The 21856-nt window shown below is 36.4% G+C and overlaps 2 protein-coding genes across 8 annotated transcripts in view; one reads left to right on the plus strand and one right to left on the minus strand.

The window, feature by feature from the left end:
- The window catches only part of NUDT6 (nudix hydrolase 6), a 42780-nt gene extending 32151 nt beyond the window's left edge, over window positions 1-10629 (plus strand). For 4 of the 7 annotated variants that reach the window (XM_032632790.1, XM_032632786.1, XM_032632792.1 and 1 more), the window contains exons 4-5: window positions 5800-5854; window positions 9950-10629. In XM_032632790.1, coding sequence (XP_032488681.1) covers window positions 5800-5854; window positions 9950-10347 — 453 coding nt within the window. In that variant the 3' untranslated portion in view covers window positions 10348-10629. The other 3 variants (XM_032632793.1, XM_032632791.1, XM_032632794.1) reach the window with 3 other exon arrangements.
- The window catches only part of FGF2 (fibroblast growth factor 2), a 62959-nt gene continuing 46343 nt past the window's right edge, over window positions 5241-21856 (minus strand). Inside the window, 1 exon segment of the mRNA XM_032631950.1 lies at window positions 5241-11004. Within this exon segment, the coding sequence (XP_032487841.1) occupies window positions 10819-11004 (186 nt within the window). The 3' untranslated portion in view covers window positions 5241-10818.

The following is a 21856-nucleotide window of genomic DNA, read 5'->3' on the forward strand; positions in this document are numbered from 1 at the left end:
TGCCAACGATGATACTTAAACAGTACATATTTGGCCTAAAGAAAAAAAAAGAGGTTAGAACAAAAGTGTGTGAAGAAAAATTATTATGGAGAAAAGGGACATGATTAAGTGAAGGATATAAAGAGTAATTTTAGAAGTTATGGCAGCTTCTAATAAAGTTTGTGTATGCAGTTTCTCACCAGGTGCTGAAGGTTAGTTTCCTTCCTCGCTGGAAGCTCCCCAGAAAGGATTTATGGCAGCTTTGTCCTCAGAAAGCTTTACCTTTAATCAGATAAAGGGAATCTCAGAAAAGGCTTCTTTCTGCATCTTGCTGTATCTCATATGTCTTCAGTTTAAGGTAATCTTTATACTATTCTGGTAGGTTGTGCATCCCTTCATTTGGGACTGCACATAGCTAATCAAATCTCTAATAAGAAATGCTGTTCAGCTGCTGATGTCTCTGGACTCAGAGGGCCTGGGACCCAGCATCAGCTGGCCAGTGTCTCTGGGGAGGGGACACAATGAAGCTCATGTTGGAAATGCTAGGAAACTGCAAAGTGGATTTGGCTGTTGCTATGGGAAGGAACTGCTGCTGCCAGAATGAAGCAGCATGCCGAGGCAATACAGGAACCACAAGCACATGGGAAGCCCACAGGAAGCAGACAGGAGGAGCTGCTCCCTTCTTCCTCCTCCAGCCTTGCAGTCTGTTGGTGGAGCCTAACAGGGAGTCAGTTGGCAAGACCAAAACTGCTTAGCAGAGTCCCAGCTCCAGCATCACTAGGCAGAGCACGGAGGCTGAATTTGAAGCTGAGGGACAATCATAGTATCAACTTCTTAGAAACCACACATTCTCACACCCCTGCCCCACCCCCAGGCCTGATGAATCAAACTCTGGGGATGCCGCTCAACAATTTGTGTGTTAACAAGCCCTCCAGGTGTTTTAGGTGCACGGTCAAGTTTGAGAACCTCCAAACTAGAACACTGGGCATCCAGATTCTTCATTTGCTGATTTTCAGTCTTGCCAGTGATTGGTTCTTTAAGAGAAAGTACTGCTGCTCAGAACCTAATCATGATCCCCACCGTGCTTCTAGGCAGCTGGGATTGGCAGAAGCTAGAAACAAATTCAAATTATATAAGACTTTGGTTTCTTTGTGAATTAAATAGAAGTGATACTCTTACTTAGGGTTTTGATTTAAGTTATGAACAGAGATCTATCTAACAGAGCAATAAAATATAAAAACAGTATTAATGTATAGCTCAATGTAATAAAAAGTATAAAGTGAGACTAAATCATATTTAATTTCTGTAATTATTTTGGTGTTAGGTGGAATTGAAGCATAAATGATAGCTATTAGCTGTAAATAACTAATTAGCGTTATTTTCAGACATCTGAGCCATTTTTTCTCCTTTCTTTGCATGAGCAAATGCACACTCAGACTCAAAGCTGAAATACTTAAAACATGTCCTTTCTCCTTTCCTACCCATATAGTCCCTTCCTTTGTCCCTGCCCCATGATTTTGAGGAACAAAAGACCTAACAGTGGCTTGACCTTGTAAACCAGGTGCTAAAGAGCTGAGTTAATGGTAGGGACCTATTCATTCATTTGCCGAACATTACTGAGTTCCTGTACATAACTATGTTGTAGGCTCTGTTTTAAGCTCTAAGTAAGCATTAGTGAACAAAACAAAGTTTCTACATCTGGAGCTTATATTCAAATAGGTAAGATACAAATAATAAGTGAATGAATAAATAATATATAAAGTGATGGTGAATGTTATTAAGAAAAATACAGTAGTATAAGGAGAAAGAGAATGACTAGCCTTGCCATATTGTGCATTAATTTTCTGTATGCCCTAAACCTAGGACTCAGTAAATTTTTATTGAATGAATGAACAAACTTATTAAGACATCTCTGGTAGCATCCGTCACATAACAGTGATAATACTGTAGTTAACTGGATTTATCTAAACACAGTGGCTCTGAATTCTGAAGAGTGAGAGTAGTAGCATTAAAGACCAGAACAGTGAAAAGAAAAGATAATGAGATCTCAGGCATCTGACCAAGTTTGAGTTAGGGAAGAATGATAAAGTCAAATAATATAAGAACCAAAAGGAAGAGGCTAGCAAGTCTGTACCCTTGTTCTAGGTTCTTGAGATTAGACAATTTCTATTTGAAAGAAATTAATAGTCTTTGGGGGGTTCTGTTTACACAAATTCCTAGTTAGGATTTCAGCAGCCACACCCAGGGAAGATCCTGAAGCGAATCATCTGCTTAGGAAAACAGAAGATGTCTGTGGGGTTGGAAAAATAGTGAGAAAAAGGATCAGAAAATGAGTCACTCCTATTTACCCATTCTAGAAACGCTAAAATAAACTTGAGTTTATCTTCAGGATAGGTTTCATAAGAAACAGTGGTATTAAACTTGAAATTGCCTTAACAGAAAATATCTTACACTCTGTTAGTATGAAGAATGCATTAAAAAAATAATACCCTTTGTTGATATCCAAAATGCTTACTATTGGGGCTAGCAGTTCCTAACACCGAGGAAGGAAAGAGGTTCCAGTGATTGATGGGACCACTGTACATCATTTACACACTCTTCTGTTTTACACTCACACCTACAAACACACACGTGCACACACACACACACAAAAGATTTATAATTGGCAAACGTATAGGAAAAATTTATCAACACATTCACCATTCTACAATATGCTGGAAATACTCTGAATATGCTTTAAAATCACACATTTTGGGGCTTCCTTGGTGGCGCGGTGGTTGAGAGTCTGCCTGCCGATGCAGGGGACACGGGTTCATGCCCCGGTCCGGGAAGATCCCACATGCCGCGGAGCGGCTGGGCCCGTGAGCCATGGCCGCTGAGCCTGCGCGTCGGAGCCTGTGCTCTGCAACGGGAGAGGCCACAACAGAGAGAGGCCCGCGTACCACAAAAAAAAAAAAAAAATCACACATCTTTATAATTTAAAAGGATAACTGCCTTTTGTAGTATGTAAAAATCAGATCAGATATGCTTCAGGAACTAGATGACCTGACTAACTCAAAGCAGGGAGGGGTCATATATGTGAATGTTGGGTAGGACCCAACAAGCAAAGAGGCAAGAGAATGTCTGAGTAGAGTATTTCTTTTAGAAGAGAGTGGAAAGTTCCTTTTTTAAGATTAGGGAGAAAAGGATCTTGCAATTTTACACTTGAAGCATAGAGACGTTTTGTCTTTTATTAGAAGGGAGAACAAGGATGAAAACAGAAACTATGGGTTACTGTTCATATTCAAAACCCAACCTTACCCCTTCCTCAGTAATTTTTCCCCTATGAAACAATATACTGGAAGTGTTAGAGTAATAGTAAATCACTAGTAGAGTAATAGCAAATCACTAGTGGAGTAACAGTAAATCACTAGCAGAGTAGTAGTAAATCATTAGCAGAGAAATAAATCTCATGCCAATCAAACGATTCTTGATAGGGAACTCACAGGCAAGAGGTAGATACAAAGACGTTTGATACCAAACTAGGTTTTAGTTCAAATTCACAAACCCTGGAGGAATGTAAGACTAGGATACAGATTCTCGTTGGGTTTATATAGAATGTTCCAATGAGGTCTGAAGATCAAAAGATAAATGAAAAAGCAGCAAATAGTGGTAAAGAATTAGTATGAAAATAGCAAACCAACTTTTTAAATTTCTTAAAAGATGATTAGAATCAGATTGCCTGGATTTTAACTGTGAGTTTTGCTACACACTGTGCCACTCCAGGTAAATTATTTAACCTATTTGTCCTCAGTTTCATCACTTCTAAAATGGGAACAATAAGCAGTAAGGATTCACTGTATAGCACAGGGAACTGAATTCAATATCTTATAATAACCTATAATGGAGAATAATCTGAAAAACATATGTATAACTGAATCACTTTGCTGTACACTTTTACACTTTGCTGTAACACAATATTGTAAATCAACTATACTTCAATAAAAAAAGAAATGGAAAAAAATAAAAATGGGAACAGTAATAGTTTCTTGTGGGGTTACTATAAAGTTTAAATGTGTATAATTGTTAAAGCATTTAGCATAGTATCTGGAACATGGTGGACATTCAATATACATTACCTAGTAATATTTATTATTATTACTTATTATATTGCTAAACCCAGCTAGTGGGAGTATTTTTTAACGTTAAAAAAAAAAGTGAGAAGACCTACTTGTCCCTCCACTGATCTATCATATCTACAATATTAACCAGGTTTTTCAAACTTAGGCCTCTCAACCTACCACTTAGAACTAAATGTAAGCTCAAGCTTTTGGGGAGGAGGAGGAAGCTGTTTTAAAATAAGCTCTTTAAACCTAATTGATGCCAGAAAATATCGCAAACTAATCACCAGCATAAAAATAATCTTTCCATACCTAAGGTTTATGAAATAATCAAAGTCAAATGTGTGTGAGCTGTTTTCAATCCTTATAGCTAGCATTTTCCCCTTCTAATAAGTTCCTATCTCCAAATTTAATCAAAAGTTTCCAATTATTTATAATCAGGTCTAGGTAAAGATTTTTAAAAGTTGATTTTGTTTTGGAGAATTGTTTGCCCTATTATAACATCTTTTGTTAGAAATAATTTATGGTGGTGAAGTTTAATATACTAGCAGACAAAAGACTGCATAGTTTTTGTAGAAACATTGCTTCTGGAACAATTTCAAAATGGAACCCCAAAGACAGTACATGTAATGTTGAGATATTCTTAGAGATATATTTCTACATTTAAAAAGTAAAACATAATATGCTTTATAAATTAATCTCAAGTCTGAGCCAGACACAGAAGGGTAAGCCTCAATTCTGTACCCACATAATCAAGTCTGTGGAAACTCTGGGAACCATGCCACTGGGCTCCAACCTAGCATAGTTGGGAAATGACACATTCTTTAAGAAGCTCTTGCGCAGGAAATGAGTGGGTCACAAAGCACACCAGTAAAGGTCCATAAACTTGTTTTATGAATGAAGAGTATGAGGGGTACTGGCTCCAAGCTGCAGTACCTTTATGAGGATGTCATAATTTCTCATTCTTCAGCTTTTATCATGGTGATGGATTGATACAACAGAATCCTAACAGGAAAAAGTTATCGTGTCAGCCATAAGAATATTGTCCCATGTCACTGCAGAATTATTTAAAATAAATTTTCCACATTTATCCCCATTCCTAGATCAGATCTTCCCACCTGCCCCTCCCCATCAAAAAAAGAAATGATATACAAAAAGCCACAAACTTAAACTAATCAATTTTATTCACACTTCCCATGAAAAGCAGTTACATTTGTACATAAAATCATTAACACAGAGAATAAGAGAAATCTTAAGATGAACATATCTGATTAGACACAATACAGAAAGTAAATGTGAAAATTGAAAGTAGCATACTTTAGTGATTAAATTTATACTGTATTTTCTACTTATTTATAGCAGCATCAGTAAGATTCCTCTATTTTTTAATAAACTAGCAGCAAAATTTTTTTAACTACACAAATTCAGTAGATGTTCCCCCCCCACTGTTTCACTTATACAGAATTTATCACATTAACCAAACAAAACCACTTCTAGTTCCTGAAGAAAAAGGTGGGAAAAGGTTTCACAAGTCACCAGTTATCCCTAAAAAGAAGGGAGGCGTGAGGAAGGAAGCTGAAAAAAATTTGCATATAATTAACCAAAAAATAAATTCTCAACCACCTTGACCAATTATGAGTAAATTTTGTGGCATTCGTGTGTTTGTGTATGTTTGTGAATAAAAGGTATGTTAACTTTATTTTCTGATTTTATACTGCAGTTGAAAAATATGTGGAAGTTTCCAGGAGGCCTGTCAGAGCCTGGAGAAGATATTGGTGTGTATATTACATATCTTTAATTGACTTGAAAATGTTGAGGAAATTCATATGTTTACTTTCTTGCTGTAGAGCTGAGAATAAGATTTTAACTTTTCTAATTGGTTTAGGCTAAGTCAGAAAATTTCAGTGAAGTTACTTCAGGGATGATATAAAATTAGCAGCAAAACTTCCAATATTACAACTTATTTCATTGTTATAAATAATAACATTAGGAGCATAACACCTGTTTTTCTGCTTAGGACTGCTTCTAGATTAATTTGCTTGAAAATGAGAAGCTTTGGATGTACATCAGTCAAGTTTAGCATTAAGGGTTATTTTGAATATAACTAAAATTGTTGGAATTAAACTATGATAAAACAAATTCTTGAGCATTCTATCACACAAGGATGAAGAGTAACTTTTAAATGAATTGTGAAATAAGAATTATTTGTAAAGTCAATTATAGAACAGTGGTGACATAATTCTTCTGTTTATGAAAATTTTATCTACTGTTTATTTTGGATAGAAAGCCAAAGCATAGTAAAATGTCTCAAATGAGAAAGTCTGAAATGAAAGATAACTTCCTAAAACAATTTACTGAGCTCATTATGTCAGGATTTTACAGGAAGGAAAGAATAGAAACTGAGTTTTCCTACCTATTCCTTAAACCATTGGGTTAAGTGCAGTCCCTATCATAATAAATCAACTCATTTCATATCAGTATTATTTGTCTATGACTTTTTCCTCAATATGTATGTCCCCTAGTCTCTTTAGCCATCATTTATATGAAGGCAATGTCCTAAATTATTTTTAAGTATTTTAAATATATATATATACTTGAAACGATTTTTTTTAATGTTCCACAAATTTAAAATGCCCTATACGTAGTATAGAATCAACTCCTAATATCCTATAAGTAAATTCACTACATTCAGATATATCCATAGCAAATTTTGTTTTTTAGGTACTTACTGACCTTTTGCTTAGAGTTTGCTAGGCCTTCTGTTGAAATAAAAAGGATTTTGTAGTGGTGCAAGTGTTGAAAGAGAAGGGCATTTATTCTAGAGCTCCTGATTATCTCACACTATCCTTATGTGATATGACATCACGTGAACTAGTTAAGTTTATGTTTTACATCCTCATCCAGTTGATACTGGGCAAACAGCAGTCTACAGGAGAAGGTCTGTGTAGCTTCCTCTTCTGAGTCTTGCCTTCTCAAATGAATTGACTTTTCTCATTTGAATTTTTATGGATAGTCTGAGTTTCAGATATATTTAAATGGAGAAACACATTTCCAAGCCAAATGTGTATAATTGTAGGTTTGAGTGTACTCCAGAACACTTCAAGTCCATATTATTAGGAATTCACTACTTTTTTTTGTGTGTTTGTGGTTGTCACAACAACCCACCTATTCAGAGATCGTATATACACCTCACCATGTGGAAGTAAGAAAAAAGCAGCAATTGGCATTCACCACACTACCTAGGAGTAGTGTAAATTGAAGCTTTGCCTCAGAACTGATAAAACCCTGAAAGCAGTTAGAAATGATAACTGACAGTAGAGATCTGGAAGACTATGTATAGAGGGCATTTCTATTTTGTAACAGTACAATAATAGATTATTCTTAATGATGAAGCCAGATCATCCAGGAATTATTTAAATTATTTTCTTTAAGCTCTGTTTTTAGGAAAGTATTTAATATACTTTAGGTATACTGCCATCACAAATGTGCAAACATTCATATTGGCTCTTAAGCAGTAAACAGTAGTTAACTGAGAAGCACATTTGTTTGGAATCATTCATTCTTTGATACTACTAGGTAAATGAAGCACTATTGTCCGTAGTGCTTAAAAAAAAAGGAAAATCATTAAGGGGGCGTATACAAAATAGAATGCAATCCTTAGGTTTTCATATAATATAATACTCTAAGAGTACAATACATGTACAAGGTTAAAAATGGAGACGCTGCCTTCCTGAAAAAAAATCTCATTACCACTGACAGGAAGAGCATCCCTGCATAGCCAAAGGTCTTTAAAGCAGGGGGATCTGATCAGAATTCATCAGTGTACCAGAGTCAGAGGGAAACAAACACCAGAAAAACCCATATTCTGCACAGTTTTTCCTTTTATTTCAATCTAATCCTATTAAATATTAGAAAATAGAAATAACAAATATAAATTCCATTTCATTATTGTCCTTTAACTTAACAAAACACTGACGTTTTTAAACATATCTTTCAACCAGCAAAAATAAAAACAAAACCCTCTTGGTTTTTCCTATGTTCTTCAAACCTATAAAACAGTTATTTCAATTTAGCTTACAGTACATTAAAATAATAAAGGTACAGGAGAATAAAGCACTTTAGATAGAAAAATCTTTAAATTCATGGTAAAATCTTTGGAGAAGAGATTTCAATCTTAAGATGGAAGGGGTTCTTCTAGATACAAAAGCGCTTATTTGCCCATTCAGCTTTTAGTCTAGTCAATATCATGGATTCAAATTAAACGGATCAAACTACCCAGGCAGCACCAATTTTGAATCAACTGCTGTGGTGACTGCTGAGCAGGGCAGATTTCGCTCACCAGCCCTGTCCTGTGCTTCCATAACACATCAACAGGCCAGACTCAAGAACTAAATGCCAAACTTGATTAGTGTTGCTAAAAGCTAAACAAGACCCCCATGGTCATCTTTCAAAGTGTTTAAAGAATAAAAATAAACATTTAAACAATTTTTAAGTCAGATCAGCAAATGACATATAAAATTTAAGACTACTGCCACAATCTTTAACAAATTTAATAACAAACATGTATACTACTAAAAATTAGCTTTCTTATTAAGGCAAGTTTTCCTTAACATATAAATTCTTCTTTTATGTTTTCAGTTTAAAAATATAATTTCTAACCATGTTTGACCTAAGGCAAATCTCAATTATAAGGGAAATCCACATATAATTCAAGTATGGCAGACAAACGTCTTATATATTAAACACTTTTCCTGTGCATATTTCCAGAGCTGTTTATCAGAAAAAACATTTGAGACATTTTTTTTTCTTTCAACGACTTGCTCTTCCTTGCCTATTCCTCACTAGTAGGACTACTAAGAAGACAAATATAATTGACAATTTGACAAACAAGAAAATGGAGGCATTAAAGGGTAGTTGAACAAAAATTTGTACCTGTGGCAATTGTGAAGCTTCCCAGCAAATAGGCAAGGAAGGCAGCTTTTTTAGGGGCTTCTTATAAAACACTTTGGGAGACAATGACAGAGCATCATAAAATTAGAGAAATCCCATGTAGGAGTTTCATCTGGATATTTAGAAAAAGCAGCCACAAAAATAAGTTATTGGCAATAAAAATCCTGTCCCAGAAATTTGCATATTATTGAAAAATCAACCTTATAAAATGTGAAAACCCTAGTTGTATTATAAAATTCTGTAAATTGCAAGTTTTTTGAAAACTTCTGATGAAATGACTGCATTTTGCTGTTGGAGGAATGAATCCAAGTTCTTTGAAATGCAGGAAACAAAGAAAATGCCAAAAATTAACCATGGTGGGATTCCACTCACAGCTCTATGACTTCAGAGGCTTGACAGTCCCAGCAGAGACCAGGGGAGAGTTGAATCATTTCATAGTTCAGTACCTTCTGTAGCTCTCCAGACTTTTATAAAGAAGAGTGGATCACTTTTTCTCAATTCTGATGTTTATAAATTTAGGCAGTTTTGATGGGTAATCAGGAACAGGATAATAATGAAAAAATACGTAGGAATATTAACTGCAGCTTTGCAACCTATGTTTTCACCTCTGGGGAAATAAAGCAGGAAGCATTTTTTAAAATGTGACTCCCAAAATATATATATATATATAAGTGGGTAAGCCTGCAAGTAGCAGCCAAAGAAATATTCAGTATTTCAAAAGCTTCTTAGATATACATTGGTAAGAAAATACTTCGGTACTTCAGGATGTCCAGTAAGGCAAAGAGTTTACATTGAAAACTTTATTTTCTTAGGGTAAAGTTGTGCTTTTTGAGCATTTAGAAAATGCTTCTTGAAAATCTTTGATGATTAAATTCCTAAGAATGTGATCCTTATTGATTTGTACATTTTCTTCTATGTAGGAGATACAGCAGTTCGAGAAGTTTTTGAAGAGACTGGTATAAAGTCAGAATTCAGGTCCCTCCTGAGTATTCGGCAACAGCACACCCATCCTGGAGCTTTTGGAAAGTCAGATATGTATATTATCTGCCGCCTAATGCCATATTCATTCACCATAAATTTTTGCCAGCGTGAATGCTTAAGGTGTGAGTGGATGGATCTCAGCGACCTAGTCAAGACTGAAAATACAACTCCGATCACCAGCAGAGTTGCTAGGCTGCTGCTGTATGGATACAGAGAAGGGTTTGACAAGATTGATCTGACCATGGAAGAACTTCCAGCAGTTTACACAGGCTTGTTCTATAAAGTCTATCACAAGGAACTGCCAGACAGTTATAAAACTATGACAGGCATGGATTAGATTTATATTTACATGGTTTTAAAATGTTTAAGTAAATTGTACCTGTAGATTAATGTGTGCCGTATTATAAGAAGTAGTGGACATTTGGGTTAACTAAATATCTGACTTAAATTTTCTAATGTCTATGATTTCCGTGAAGAAAACTTGTTTGTACGTATGCACATTTTAAAAGCCTCTTCTCAAATGAAGCAAATGTATGAAAAAGATTGTAGCTGTAAGTAAGCTTCACTGGATAAAGGCAAATTCTATATAAAAAGTGGAAGTCTATGCATTTTCCAGGAATTTTTGTTGTTGTTGTTTTACTAAGGCAATGGTTAAATATTTTACTGTTAGATAAAAGGTTATCTGACCAGTTACGTAAACTGAGCAGATAGCTGTATACATTTTTCTTTTCCTTTCATCAACAAATTTCTAAAATATACCTCTTCTTGCATGAGGTATATGAAATGAGATCAGATGCTGCCATTAAGATCAGCTCTTAGCAGACATTGGAAGAAAAAGTATAGCTTTCTGCCCAGGTCCTGTTTTGGGGCCAAGTTTATACTGCCCAGTTCGCTTCAGTGCCACATACCAACTGGAGTATTTCCTTGACCGGTAAGTATTGTAGTTATTAGATTCCAGTCGTTCAAAAAAGAAACACTCGTCTGTAACACATTTCTGAAAAACAAAGGAAAAATTAGTAGTTGTTGTCATACTTTTCATGTTAAATATTTAATGACAGTACACAGTGCTTTGGGTTCAGCAGGACGATCAAAGTAGTGAGACTCAACAGGCCAAAATCTGACACAATCTGAGTCTGCAGAAAGACACAGGACAGGAACACAGCATATCAGCAGGACAGTTTCAAGCACATTTCTTCGGAGGAGCAGTCCAAGGACCATTCTCCAGCCCCACGATGGACAGGTCAGGTGCTAGGCAGTAGGAGCACACAGGTGGTGTAGGAACCACACTGGCTCAGACTTGAAACATCCCATGAACATAGATTTCAGTGGTCTCCAAAAAGACATACATCCAGTAACAAGAAAGACCTAAAAGTGATTAATAGCTCCTGTAAGTCGGCTTCTAGAGATAAGAATTTTACTGGATATTTACTTGGCTTTAATGTTTTGACTACTGTTAACTGAACTTTTAAAAACTGAAATGCAAACTTATCTAGTTTGCTCATTTTTTTTTTTTTTGTAACTTACTAAGAAAGGAACTTAAGTGCAAATAAATCACAGGTAGCCTTACAAAGAAGCATACATTGCACAAGGACCCAGCTATATGATACCCAGGACTGTCTCATGATTTTCAAAGAGATTCAAATGCAATAACAGTGGCATGGATACTCTGTAGCCAATACTTGCTACCTTTGGTGAAATTATTGTGCTTCCTTTGTTAACTGACGTTAACCTGTTTTACTTTATCTTGTCACTTTTTAGTGCCACCAATAAAAATCTTCCTCTTTCTCTATTCCAGGTTTAAGGTCTGGAGTTGAAAAGTAAAGAGTGAAAGGAAAAGTCATGTAATCATAAAGATAACATGAAAGGTCAGCATTGAGATTCATGGGCTAATTTCCCAGAAATAGACCTAAACCACATCAGTCAGTTATCCTCAGGACGTTGATATGCTCATTTTTTGGTGTTCAGTCAGCCTACAGGGTGCCCCACCTTGCTAGTTAGCACTCCCTATAATGCTTGGCCAACTGGGATACATACCATGCCAGTAATATTTGCCTTCTCAGCCAGATGCTAGTATTTTAGAGAAAAGAAATAGTACCGGGGATTAAGTGGATAATATTGATACATTATGGAAACCACAAGTTTGTTTTTTTATTTTTTAAACAGAGGTTACTTGTACCTTTTTACACAGAGGGGAGAGAAGGAAATTGTGCATCTGTGCTGAACATTCGGACATGTAAGGTTACTAAACAGCTGATGTGCACTTGAAAACAAACTGCATTCTTTTAATGGGTAGTAGAGCCAAAATTCAGTCTCAATAAAAGCATGCATCTAACATCCCATTTTAAGCAATTTTCAGTTCTCTCCATCCTAAGTTTACAAATCATCTTCATTGGTTGTGATGTCAATAATCCTGTTAAAAACTGATGCAGTGTAATTTTTTTAACCTTTATAAACATATTCACAGAGCTTTTTTCCTATACTCAATGTTTAACTGCTCACCATTACAAACTTAAGAGAAAAGGAGATCTTCAGAGGACATCACAGAGGAAGTGGGTAAGTAGCTCCTAAAGGGCTTACAACAAATTTTACCTTGCCTTCAAGCCTTATTTTATATAGGCCCAGGAGCTGGGAAATCCCTTAATTCATGGTTATTGACTGCTCTCATGCATATCATTTTATATAAATACCACAACAATCCTCTGACATAATGTATCATATATACTCATTAACAAATGAGGAATCTAAAACTCAAGGCTCATAGATCAGGAGACTAGGATTGACATATATACACTACTGTGTATAAAACAGATAACTAATGAGAACCGACTGTATAGCCCAGGGAGCTCTACTCAGTGCTCTGTGGTGACCTAAATGGGAAGGAAATCCAGAAAAGAGGGGATATATGTATACGTATAGCTGATTCACTTTGCTGCACAGCAAAAACTAATGCAACATTGTAAAGCAACTATACTCCAAAAAAATAAATGATAACCCTTTGCTCATGTATCCATCTGACACCTTTTCATCAAATTACATTTTCCTTTATTTTCCTTTATTTTTTTTAATTTAAGAATAATCTTGGGATACAGAAAGCACACAGCTCAAATAATGCATTTATTCATTTAACGTAATTTTTTTCTTCTAGGCACTGGGATACATCAGTGAACAAAGATCCCTGCCTTTGTGCTGGTCAGATTCTCACTGGAGGAGACACAAAATAAGCAGTAAGCATAATTGAATAAATTGTACGCTAAAATACGATAAATCCTATGGGAAAAAGTAAAACTGAGAGGATAAGAGGGATGGGGGATGATGTGGGTACAGATTAGGCTGCAGTATTAAATAGCATGGCCACAGTAGGCTCCACTGAGAAAGTGATATTTGAGCAAAAACCTGAAGGAGCTGGAGTTAACCCTCCAGATACCAGAGAACAGCATCCCAAGCAGACAGGGAAAAGCCAGTATAAAATCCCTACAACAGGATCATGCCTAAAGTGTGTGAAGGGCAGCAAGGCCAGTGGAAATGAAGCAGAGGGTTTGAAGGGGAAAGGAAATGAAGTCAGAGAGGTAATGAGATAGGAGATTTATAGGCTACTGTAAGTATTTTGGCTTCTATCCTGAGAAACTGAAAAGCCATTGTAGACTTTTGAGCATGATCTGACATTTTTCCAGGATTACTCTGGCTGTCAAGATTACTCTGGGCCAAAGGCAGATGCAGACACAGATACACCTGTTAGAGGCTTGCTCAGTAACCTAGACAGAGAGGGAGACTCAGACCACGCTGGTAGCAGCAGAGAAGGTAAGAAGCTGTCTGCTTCTGGATGTATTCTGAAAGTAGAGTCAACACAGTTTCCTGACACATCAGATGTGCGGTGTAAGATACAGAGGAATCAAGGGTGGCACCGAAGTTTATGTTCTAGATGATGGACTTGCTGAGATGGGGAAAGCTGTGAGGGGGAACAGGTTTTATAGAGAAAGATTAGGAATTCAGTTTTGGATATGTTGAGTTTGAGATAAATATTAGATGTCCTAAAGGAGATAAAGAGTGTTTACTGAGCGCATACTCTGCAAGAGACAAATCACTTAACCTTCTTTCCCTCTTACTAATGCTAATAACCACAGAATTGGAACTTGAAAAGTACTAATTTATTTGGAATGCTGAGAAGTGTTTTAAGTTACAGTAATTCCAATAAGCCATATTCTCACTTCTAAAAGGTATGGAATCTAAAAACTGAATGTAGATGTACATGTATGAGAGTAATATAAATCTGTCATGCATCAGTGGTAGGCCACACCTCAAGACTTGCCTGAACATTATCCACATGAACTAGCTTAGCTTATGGTCCTATATAAGGGGCACAATAACCATTTGTTGATACTGATAACGGTGATGCTAATGATTTTAAAGATGGTGCTGGAAACTTGACCCCTCGTAGGGGCATCTGAATAGGAAAGAATCAAATAGAGTTTGAAAAAGCATAATCAACATTTTAAATATCAACATTTTAAATAGTTTCATTTGTATTTTGCCTATATATTTAATTTACTTTGAAATTTCAAAAAGAAAGTAAACTGATGTGAGATATTTATACATAATGAAAAACTGACCCTAGGAAATGGGAGGAACCATGTTTCTCACTATTGGAGTGGGTAGTTACAGACAAGCCAGCAGGGAAGGCTAATACTGTTGGATTAGGGTTGGATAACATCAGTATGTACTCATTTTTAAATATAGAAATATTTATGGTTAAATATAGATGGTTAAATGTAGAAATATTTATAGTTATGTATATATATATATCCAGGTTGGTATATGCCTATATTCCTTGCTCGGTCAGATAAGAGGGCCTGGAAGCAGACACACCTCGGTAGCAACAAGCACGCCCAGATCTTGGTTTCTGATGCCATTTTCCAGTAGAAGGAACCAAGCCTCCTTAGAGAAATGGCTCATTCTGGGCTGGAGTAGGGAATATACAAGATGAGACTGGAGCACTCTTAGAGGACATGAAAAGGAAGTGCTCAAAAAAAACCACATTGACTGGGGTATGTCAAAGAATACAGGAGCCAAATGAAAAAGCTCCCAAGAGCCAAAGCTGAAACAATGAACAACAAATACAGTTTTGGATTATAACCCAAAGTACAAAATAAATATCCATACATATATACTGATACACATGATTAACTAAATAAAAGAAGTTGTTTCTCATACAAAAGAATTCCAAATAATTTACGCAGATACTTCCTCCTCAAGGAGACGGAGCATAAACCTCCCCCGCCCCGACTCCCATCTCTTAAATGTAGGCTGTGTATAGTGACTTTCTTCCAAATACAGTATGGAAAGGGGAAAACAGCAGTAACTTTACAGTGGAGACAAACACTACCTCAGCCAGCTGACCAAGGTGTTAATATTATTAGTGATAAGCGTGTTCCCTGAAACGATACAATGAAAATAGTACTTTACCTCTGTGATCCACCTCCCACACACTCATAACCCACGTCTAATCATGAGGAAAACATCAGGCAAACTCGAAGACCTTCTAACAAATACTTGACCAGTACTCCTCAAACTGTCAAAGTAATCACAAAAAGGAGAGTCTAAGGAAATGTCATGATCTAAGGGAGACTACAGGAACATGATGACTAAATGTGGTATCCTGGAACAGAAAAAGGACATGAGCTGAAAATTAAGGAAATATGAATAAAGTGTGAACTTCAGCTAATAATGATGTATGTATCAATACTGGCTCATTAGTCATGACAGGTGTACCATACTAATGTAACATGTTAATAGGAGAAGCTGGGTGTGGAGTATACAGAAACTCTCTGTACTGCATCTTCACAACTTTTCTGTAAACCTATTACTATTCTAAAATCAACATTTATTTTTAAAAAAACCTGACTTTAGGGCTACAAGTATGACCACAAAAAAAGAATCTCAAGTAACTGAATTTAGTAACTCTAGTTACACTATGAGGGATAAAAGCATCTCATTCATTTCTGTGCTCTACAACATCCAAATACAGATCATTTATTTATATATACATATCCACTTTATTTCACCATACTATAAATGCCAGGCGGGTGGAGATTTTCTTCTGTTGTTTTTCTTCTATTCTATTGCTATATCAGTGCCTGGCACATAGTGATCAATAAATATTTACTAAATTAATGAATAAATGAAACTTTTATATAGGTTACAGTAAAAATACCATTCAATGGCACTGCAAAATCTAAATAAGAACAAAGGAACTAAGACCAAGGAAAATATAGCCTAAGTACTGAAAAACAGAATATAGTCTAATTTTATGGACTAATTTAGTCCCTGAGGAAACCAAGCCAGTTGACCCATTGACTATCCTAACATCTGCGAGGATCTTTATGAGCCAGGAAACCTGGGTTCCAGTCTTGCCTTGATCCCTGACTATCTTGTATCTTTGAGTGAGCCACTTAACCGCTCTGAACCTTACTTTTCTCATCTGTAAAAGAAGACTGGGTTAGATGATCTTTAAGATCCCTCCCAATCTTTAACAATTTTTAAGCCTCTAAAACAATCTTAAAGCCCTGGAATACTATAAGAAAAGAACTAGAGTAAATTCTCCTCCCCCTGCCGCCCCCCACCATCCCGTCCTTATGTATTGGCCTCAGAATTCTTGTGCACTGCTAAATGTTAGATTGACCCTTATGCTCACTCCCCCATGCTCTGTTTTTTGGATTGTTTATTCTTTTACAGTACTTTGATTTTGCAGTTTTGGCTTATGAGAGAGTTTGCTCAACACGAGTCCAAGAACGCTTTTGCTTACACAGCTTCTGAGAATTAGAAACAGACATGATGTGTAAGTATCAGTGTTGACTATTTCAAAACAAACTGAGAAAGACACAAATTGTAAAAAGTTTAAATTTAATCTTAATATTGTAATATATATGTAGCTTACGTAAAATTTTATAAGATTGGATTCTAAAAGAAGCAATAATTCTTATTAAGCAGTAACCTTTGCATTTAATCTAGTATTTTATCTCTTAAAAATGATATTCTTCTTTACTGCATTTTCTGACAAATTTAATCAGTATATATCACCATTCTGTATAAGTGAACCCTCAAAAATCTCTTTAAGTTTCATTTCCCCTCAAGTAAGAAAGTTATTCGATAAGTAAAAAAAATTTTTACTTTTACAGTAATTAAATGTATGTTCTCAGATACGATACATAACTTTTGCATATTTGACTCTTACGGATCAACACAGATCACACACATTCTAATACTTACTGAATTATTTTGTTTAGGTTATCACAATCTGTCGCATAATATAGAAAACAATGTGCAACTTTTTCTAGCAGCTAAAGACCAGGCAGATTTTTTCATACCAGTGCTAACACTGAGGTTCTTTGGTGATTTAAACTTAAGACTACAGTTAACCTCATTATATGCAATTTTTGAACATAGAAGAAATCATAGATCCTAATATTTGTCCTGGGCTTCTGTTGTTCATAGCAACAAAATTTATTTTGCTATGGAACGGAACACGGAGTCTGTTGTATATTAAAGAACTACTCAACTTCAGCCTCCAGATTTAGGCTTTGGCAGGTAAATATAGTTACTGAGTCTTTTTTAATACTCTCAACTGGTAGTAATCAACCTAACCTGACTCTTAGAAACCAAAATGTGTTATTATCCAGCATGCTCTTCTTTCTGAGGGGAAACTATAATGTTTTACAAATCAGTGTAGGAATCGCACACAGGATACAATGCAGAAGAACCCAGGGATGTGCCATAACATAGCAGTCTGAAATGGGGTGGGGCCCTGTAGAAGAAGAGTGGGAAGAATTATGCCTTTGGCAAATGCAAGTTCATAAACCCCAGTGTCTCTAGGTAATAAGGAACATCTGCATCCCCAAATGATGGCTACTGGTCACAACACTGGACTTATCCCAAAGTTGTTTTGTTTTGTTTTTCTTTTTTACATGCCAGTTGTCTCTTCCCATTGTCACCTGAGTGAGGTCCCTGCTGACATCCCCAGCTACAGTGTCTTTCATCATCAGTGATTCATCTCAACCTGTTAAACAGTGGAACAGATGCTATTAATAGCCAAGGGTCAAGACTTTTAATTTCTTGCCTGAAAGTTGCTATTGTTGATAGCTCAGTGCCTATGGATCTGACTCAGAGGAAAATATGCCACTTCCTGAATCAACACCACCTCCTTGGTTTGGGGGTAAGTGTCCCTTGTTTTAGGGACACTTATTTTTTCATCTGAAAATTGACACAGCCCACCCAGACTAATCTGAAAGAGGATTGCTGCTGAAGAGGCAAGGCAGCGAGCCACACAAATTGAATGGTAAGACTAGAAATTGACTCATGACCTTGGCATGGAATAGATCCAGTGACAGGAGCTGGAACAACTGGATCTTGGCTGGTGCCTTTCCTCAAAGAAAACTGATAAATCCTGAATATTCCATTTATGTGTAACAGCTGTAGCATTGTCCCTACAGAGCTTGTGATAAATTTCTGAGCATTGCTAAATTAACTCTTACTGTACCAGCTTGAAGGAAATCTGTTGTATCTGGAAGAATTAACACACATCCAAGGGGACAGAAATATATTTAAGACTAAATAGAATGCTGTGACCTTAATCTTGTGAAAGGTCCTGCTTAGCTAAGGAAACACTGTTTTATTTTATTGTTTTATTTGTTTATTTTATGCTTCTGATGGTACAGAATCAACAGTTTGGGAAGCTTAATGCCTATGTGCCAAGAGAAGAGGTCAGAATTCTCTGAATTCTAACTTGTAGAAAATTCTCTAAGAATGAGAAGACAGCTCAGGTTTTAGGTCTAGTGTCTTAAATTGTCTCCTCTTTTACAGACTCCAGTAGTTTCAAAGACTCACTATAGAGTAACTTCTCAACCTAAATGTCCATTGACATTTATTTACAAAACAGAAACAGACTTACAGACATAGAAAACAAACTTATGGTTACCAAAGGGGGAAGAGTGGGGAGGGATAAATTAGGAGTTTGGGATTAGCAGATACAAACTACTATGTATAAAATAAACAAGTCCTAGTGTATACATCACAAGGAACTATATTCAATATCTCGTATAACCTATAATGGAAAAGAATATGAAAATATATTTAAAATTGAATCACTTTGCTCTACACCAGAAACTAACACAACATAGTAAATCAACTATACTTCAATTTTTTTTTAAAAAATGTAATAAATAAGGTAGAGTAGCTTCTGTTTTCATCACTTTTGACAATTATTTTTATCATTACAGATGAACCTGTGTTCCAGCCTGTGTTCTCAAGATAAATAACCCCTCCAATGACTATCTTACAGGGCCACCATGATTACCAGATTACTGGATCTTCTAATCTCTTTAAGTGGAAAACCACAGGGTAACAATCTGAAGTCACAAGACAGACATAGCAAAGTCTAGAGCTTTAAAACCATTTTGACTAGTGCCAATTTGACTAGAGTTGTCCATAGTTGAGACAGAAGCAAATGTTGTATGTATTTACTTTCTTTCCTCCACCACCTTTACTGTCTGACAGTAGCCAAATCAACACTATTGCAGGAGACAAAGTGATTCACACTGTGTTTTGTTACATCCTGAGGTGAGAAGAGTAGGGTTATCCCCTCTTCTCTCTACAAGGTCAAGGTCATCCAAAATTACCCATTGATTTACTGTCCTGGAAATATTTTAAATGCTACTTCAGTAGATTCCCAAAGTATTACATCATCCCTTGAGATGACAACAGGCTGGTAGAAAAAAAAAAAAACAGTGGAAGAAGTGAAAGTTCCAAGTAGTCAGCCTTTCATAGCTATGTTTTTTTTGCCTAGGAAACCTCATCCATTTCCCCTGCTTTAGCCACCACATATATGCTTATGACGCCCAAATCTATATATCAACACAACACCTCTTCTCTAAACTCCAGACCCCTAACTCCAACTATGTAGTGAACATCTTCACCTGAATTTCTCTTAGGCACCTCAAACTAGATAAGACTAAATGTGAACCTGTCTTACCTTTTCCCAGAACTTGCTCTTTTCCTCTTCCCCTTTCTCATCTACCTCCTCATCCAAACTAGAAACCTGGATGTCATCTTTGACTCTTTCCTCGACTCTACTCGTAACTCGGGTCAGCTTCAGTGCTCACACTTTACTCCATCCTCTTCATCCTGTCACTGCCAGGTTCTGATCATCACTTGCTTGGACTATTCCCATGGCCTTCTAACTGGCCTGTCTCCACCAGCCTTGGACCCCTCAAATCCATCCTCTGCGCTGCTGCCAGAGAGCTCTTTCTTGAATTCAAATCTCATGTGTCTCTTAAAACGCTTTATGGCTTCCCACTGCTGAGAGCAGCTCAGGTACTTCAGCAGGCATTTTACCTGCTTCTCCAGCCTCGTCTTTTCCCCTCTACCTTCTGTTGCCTTTGCACCTTACACTCCAGCAGGAGTGAATTGTAATTCTGGAGAAACCCCTAGTAAGCCTTCCGCATCCATGCCTGTGCCATGTCCTAGAATTATCTATATCCTGATCTCCATTCCTCTGTTCCCGAACTGCCTGATAAACTCCTTCCTCTGCATTATGTCAAATCCTCTTGGTAGGTCATTTTTCCCAATCTAGACAAGTTTAATCGCTCCCTTTCCTTTATTACTATGCATACATGCAACATATAGAAGAACACACCGAAGCCACCCCTTACACATTATTACGAATACTTATTTACACTTCTGCCTCCCCAGATTGTCACTTATTAAAGGCACAGGCCATTTTGTATTCAGTTTTATAACCCTAATGCCTAGCATGGTATCTAGTATACTGTACACTCAAAAAATACTAGCTATTGAAGAGGATTCTAAAATTTATTCAGTTACATAAAAAGAGCACCACTACACTGAGACTTATTTATCCTACAAAAATCACATAAATATAATAAATATATCCTTGTCAGATGATCAATCAGATGGTTGAATATTCTTTTTCTCTGTAATTCTGTTTGAGTCCCTTCAGAAATCCAAAGATCACATACAGATGGCCAATAGGCACATGAAAAGATGTTCAACATCACTAATCATTAGAGAAATGCAAATCAAAACTACCATGAGGTATCACCTCACACCACTCAGAATGGCCATCATCAAAAAATCTTCAAACAACAAATGCTGGAGAGGGTGTGGAGAAAAGGGAACCCTCTTGCACTGTTGGTTGGAATGTAAATTGATACAGCCACTATGGAGAACAGTATGGAGGTTCCTTAAGAAACAAAAAAATAGAGCTGCCATATGATCCAGCAATCCCACTCCTGGGTATATATCCGGAGAAAACGGTAATTTGAAAAGATACATGCACTCCAGTGTTCACTGCAGCACTATTTACAATAGCCAAGACATGGAGGAAACCTAAATGACCAGCGACAGGAATGGGTAAAGAAGATGTAAATATATACACAATGGACTATTACTCAGCCATAAAAACGAATGAAATAATGCCATTTGCAACAACATGGATGGACACAGAAATTATATACTAAGTGAAGACAGAGAAAGACATATATGATATCACTTATATGTGGAATCTAAAAAAATGGTACAAATGAACTTATTTACAGAACAGAAATAGAGTCATAGATGTAAAACACAAACATAGTTATCGAGGGGAAAAGGGGAGGGATAAACTGGGACATTGGGGTTGACATATACACACTACTATGTATAAAATAGATAACTAATATGGGCCTACTGTATAGCACAGGGAACTCAATATTCTGTAATGACCTATATGGGAAAAGAATCTAAAAACGAGTGGATGTATGTATAACTGATTCACTTCGCTGTACAGCAGAAACTAG

This window comes from Phocoena sinus, chromosome 5 (genome assembly GCF_008692025.1).
Source record: "Phocoena sinus isolate mPhoSin1 chromosome 5, mPhoSin1.pri, whole genome shotgun sequence".
Lineage (NCBI taxonomy): Eukaryota > Metazoa > Chordata > Mammalia > Artiodactyla > Phocoenidae > Phocoena > Phocoena sinus.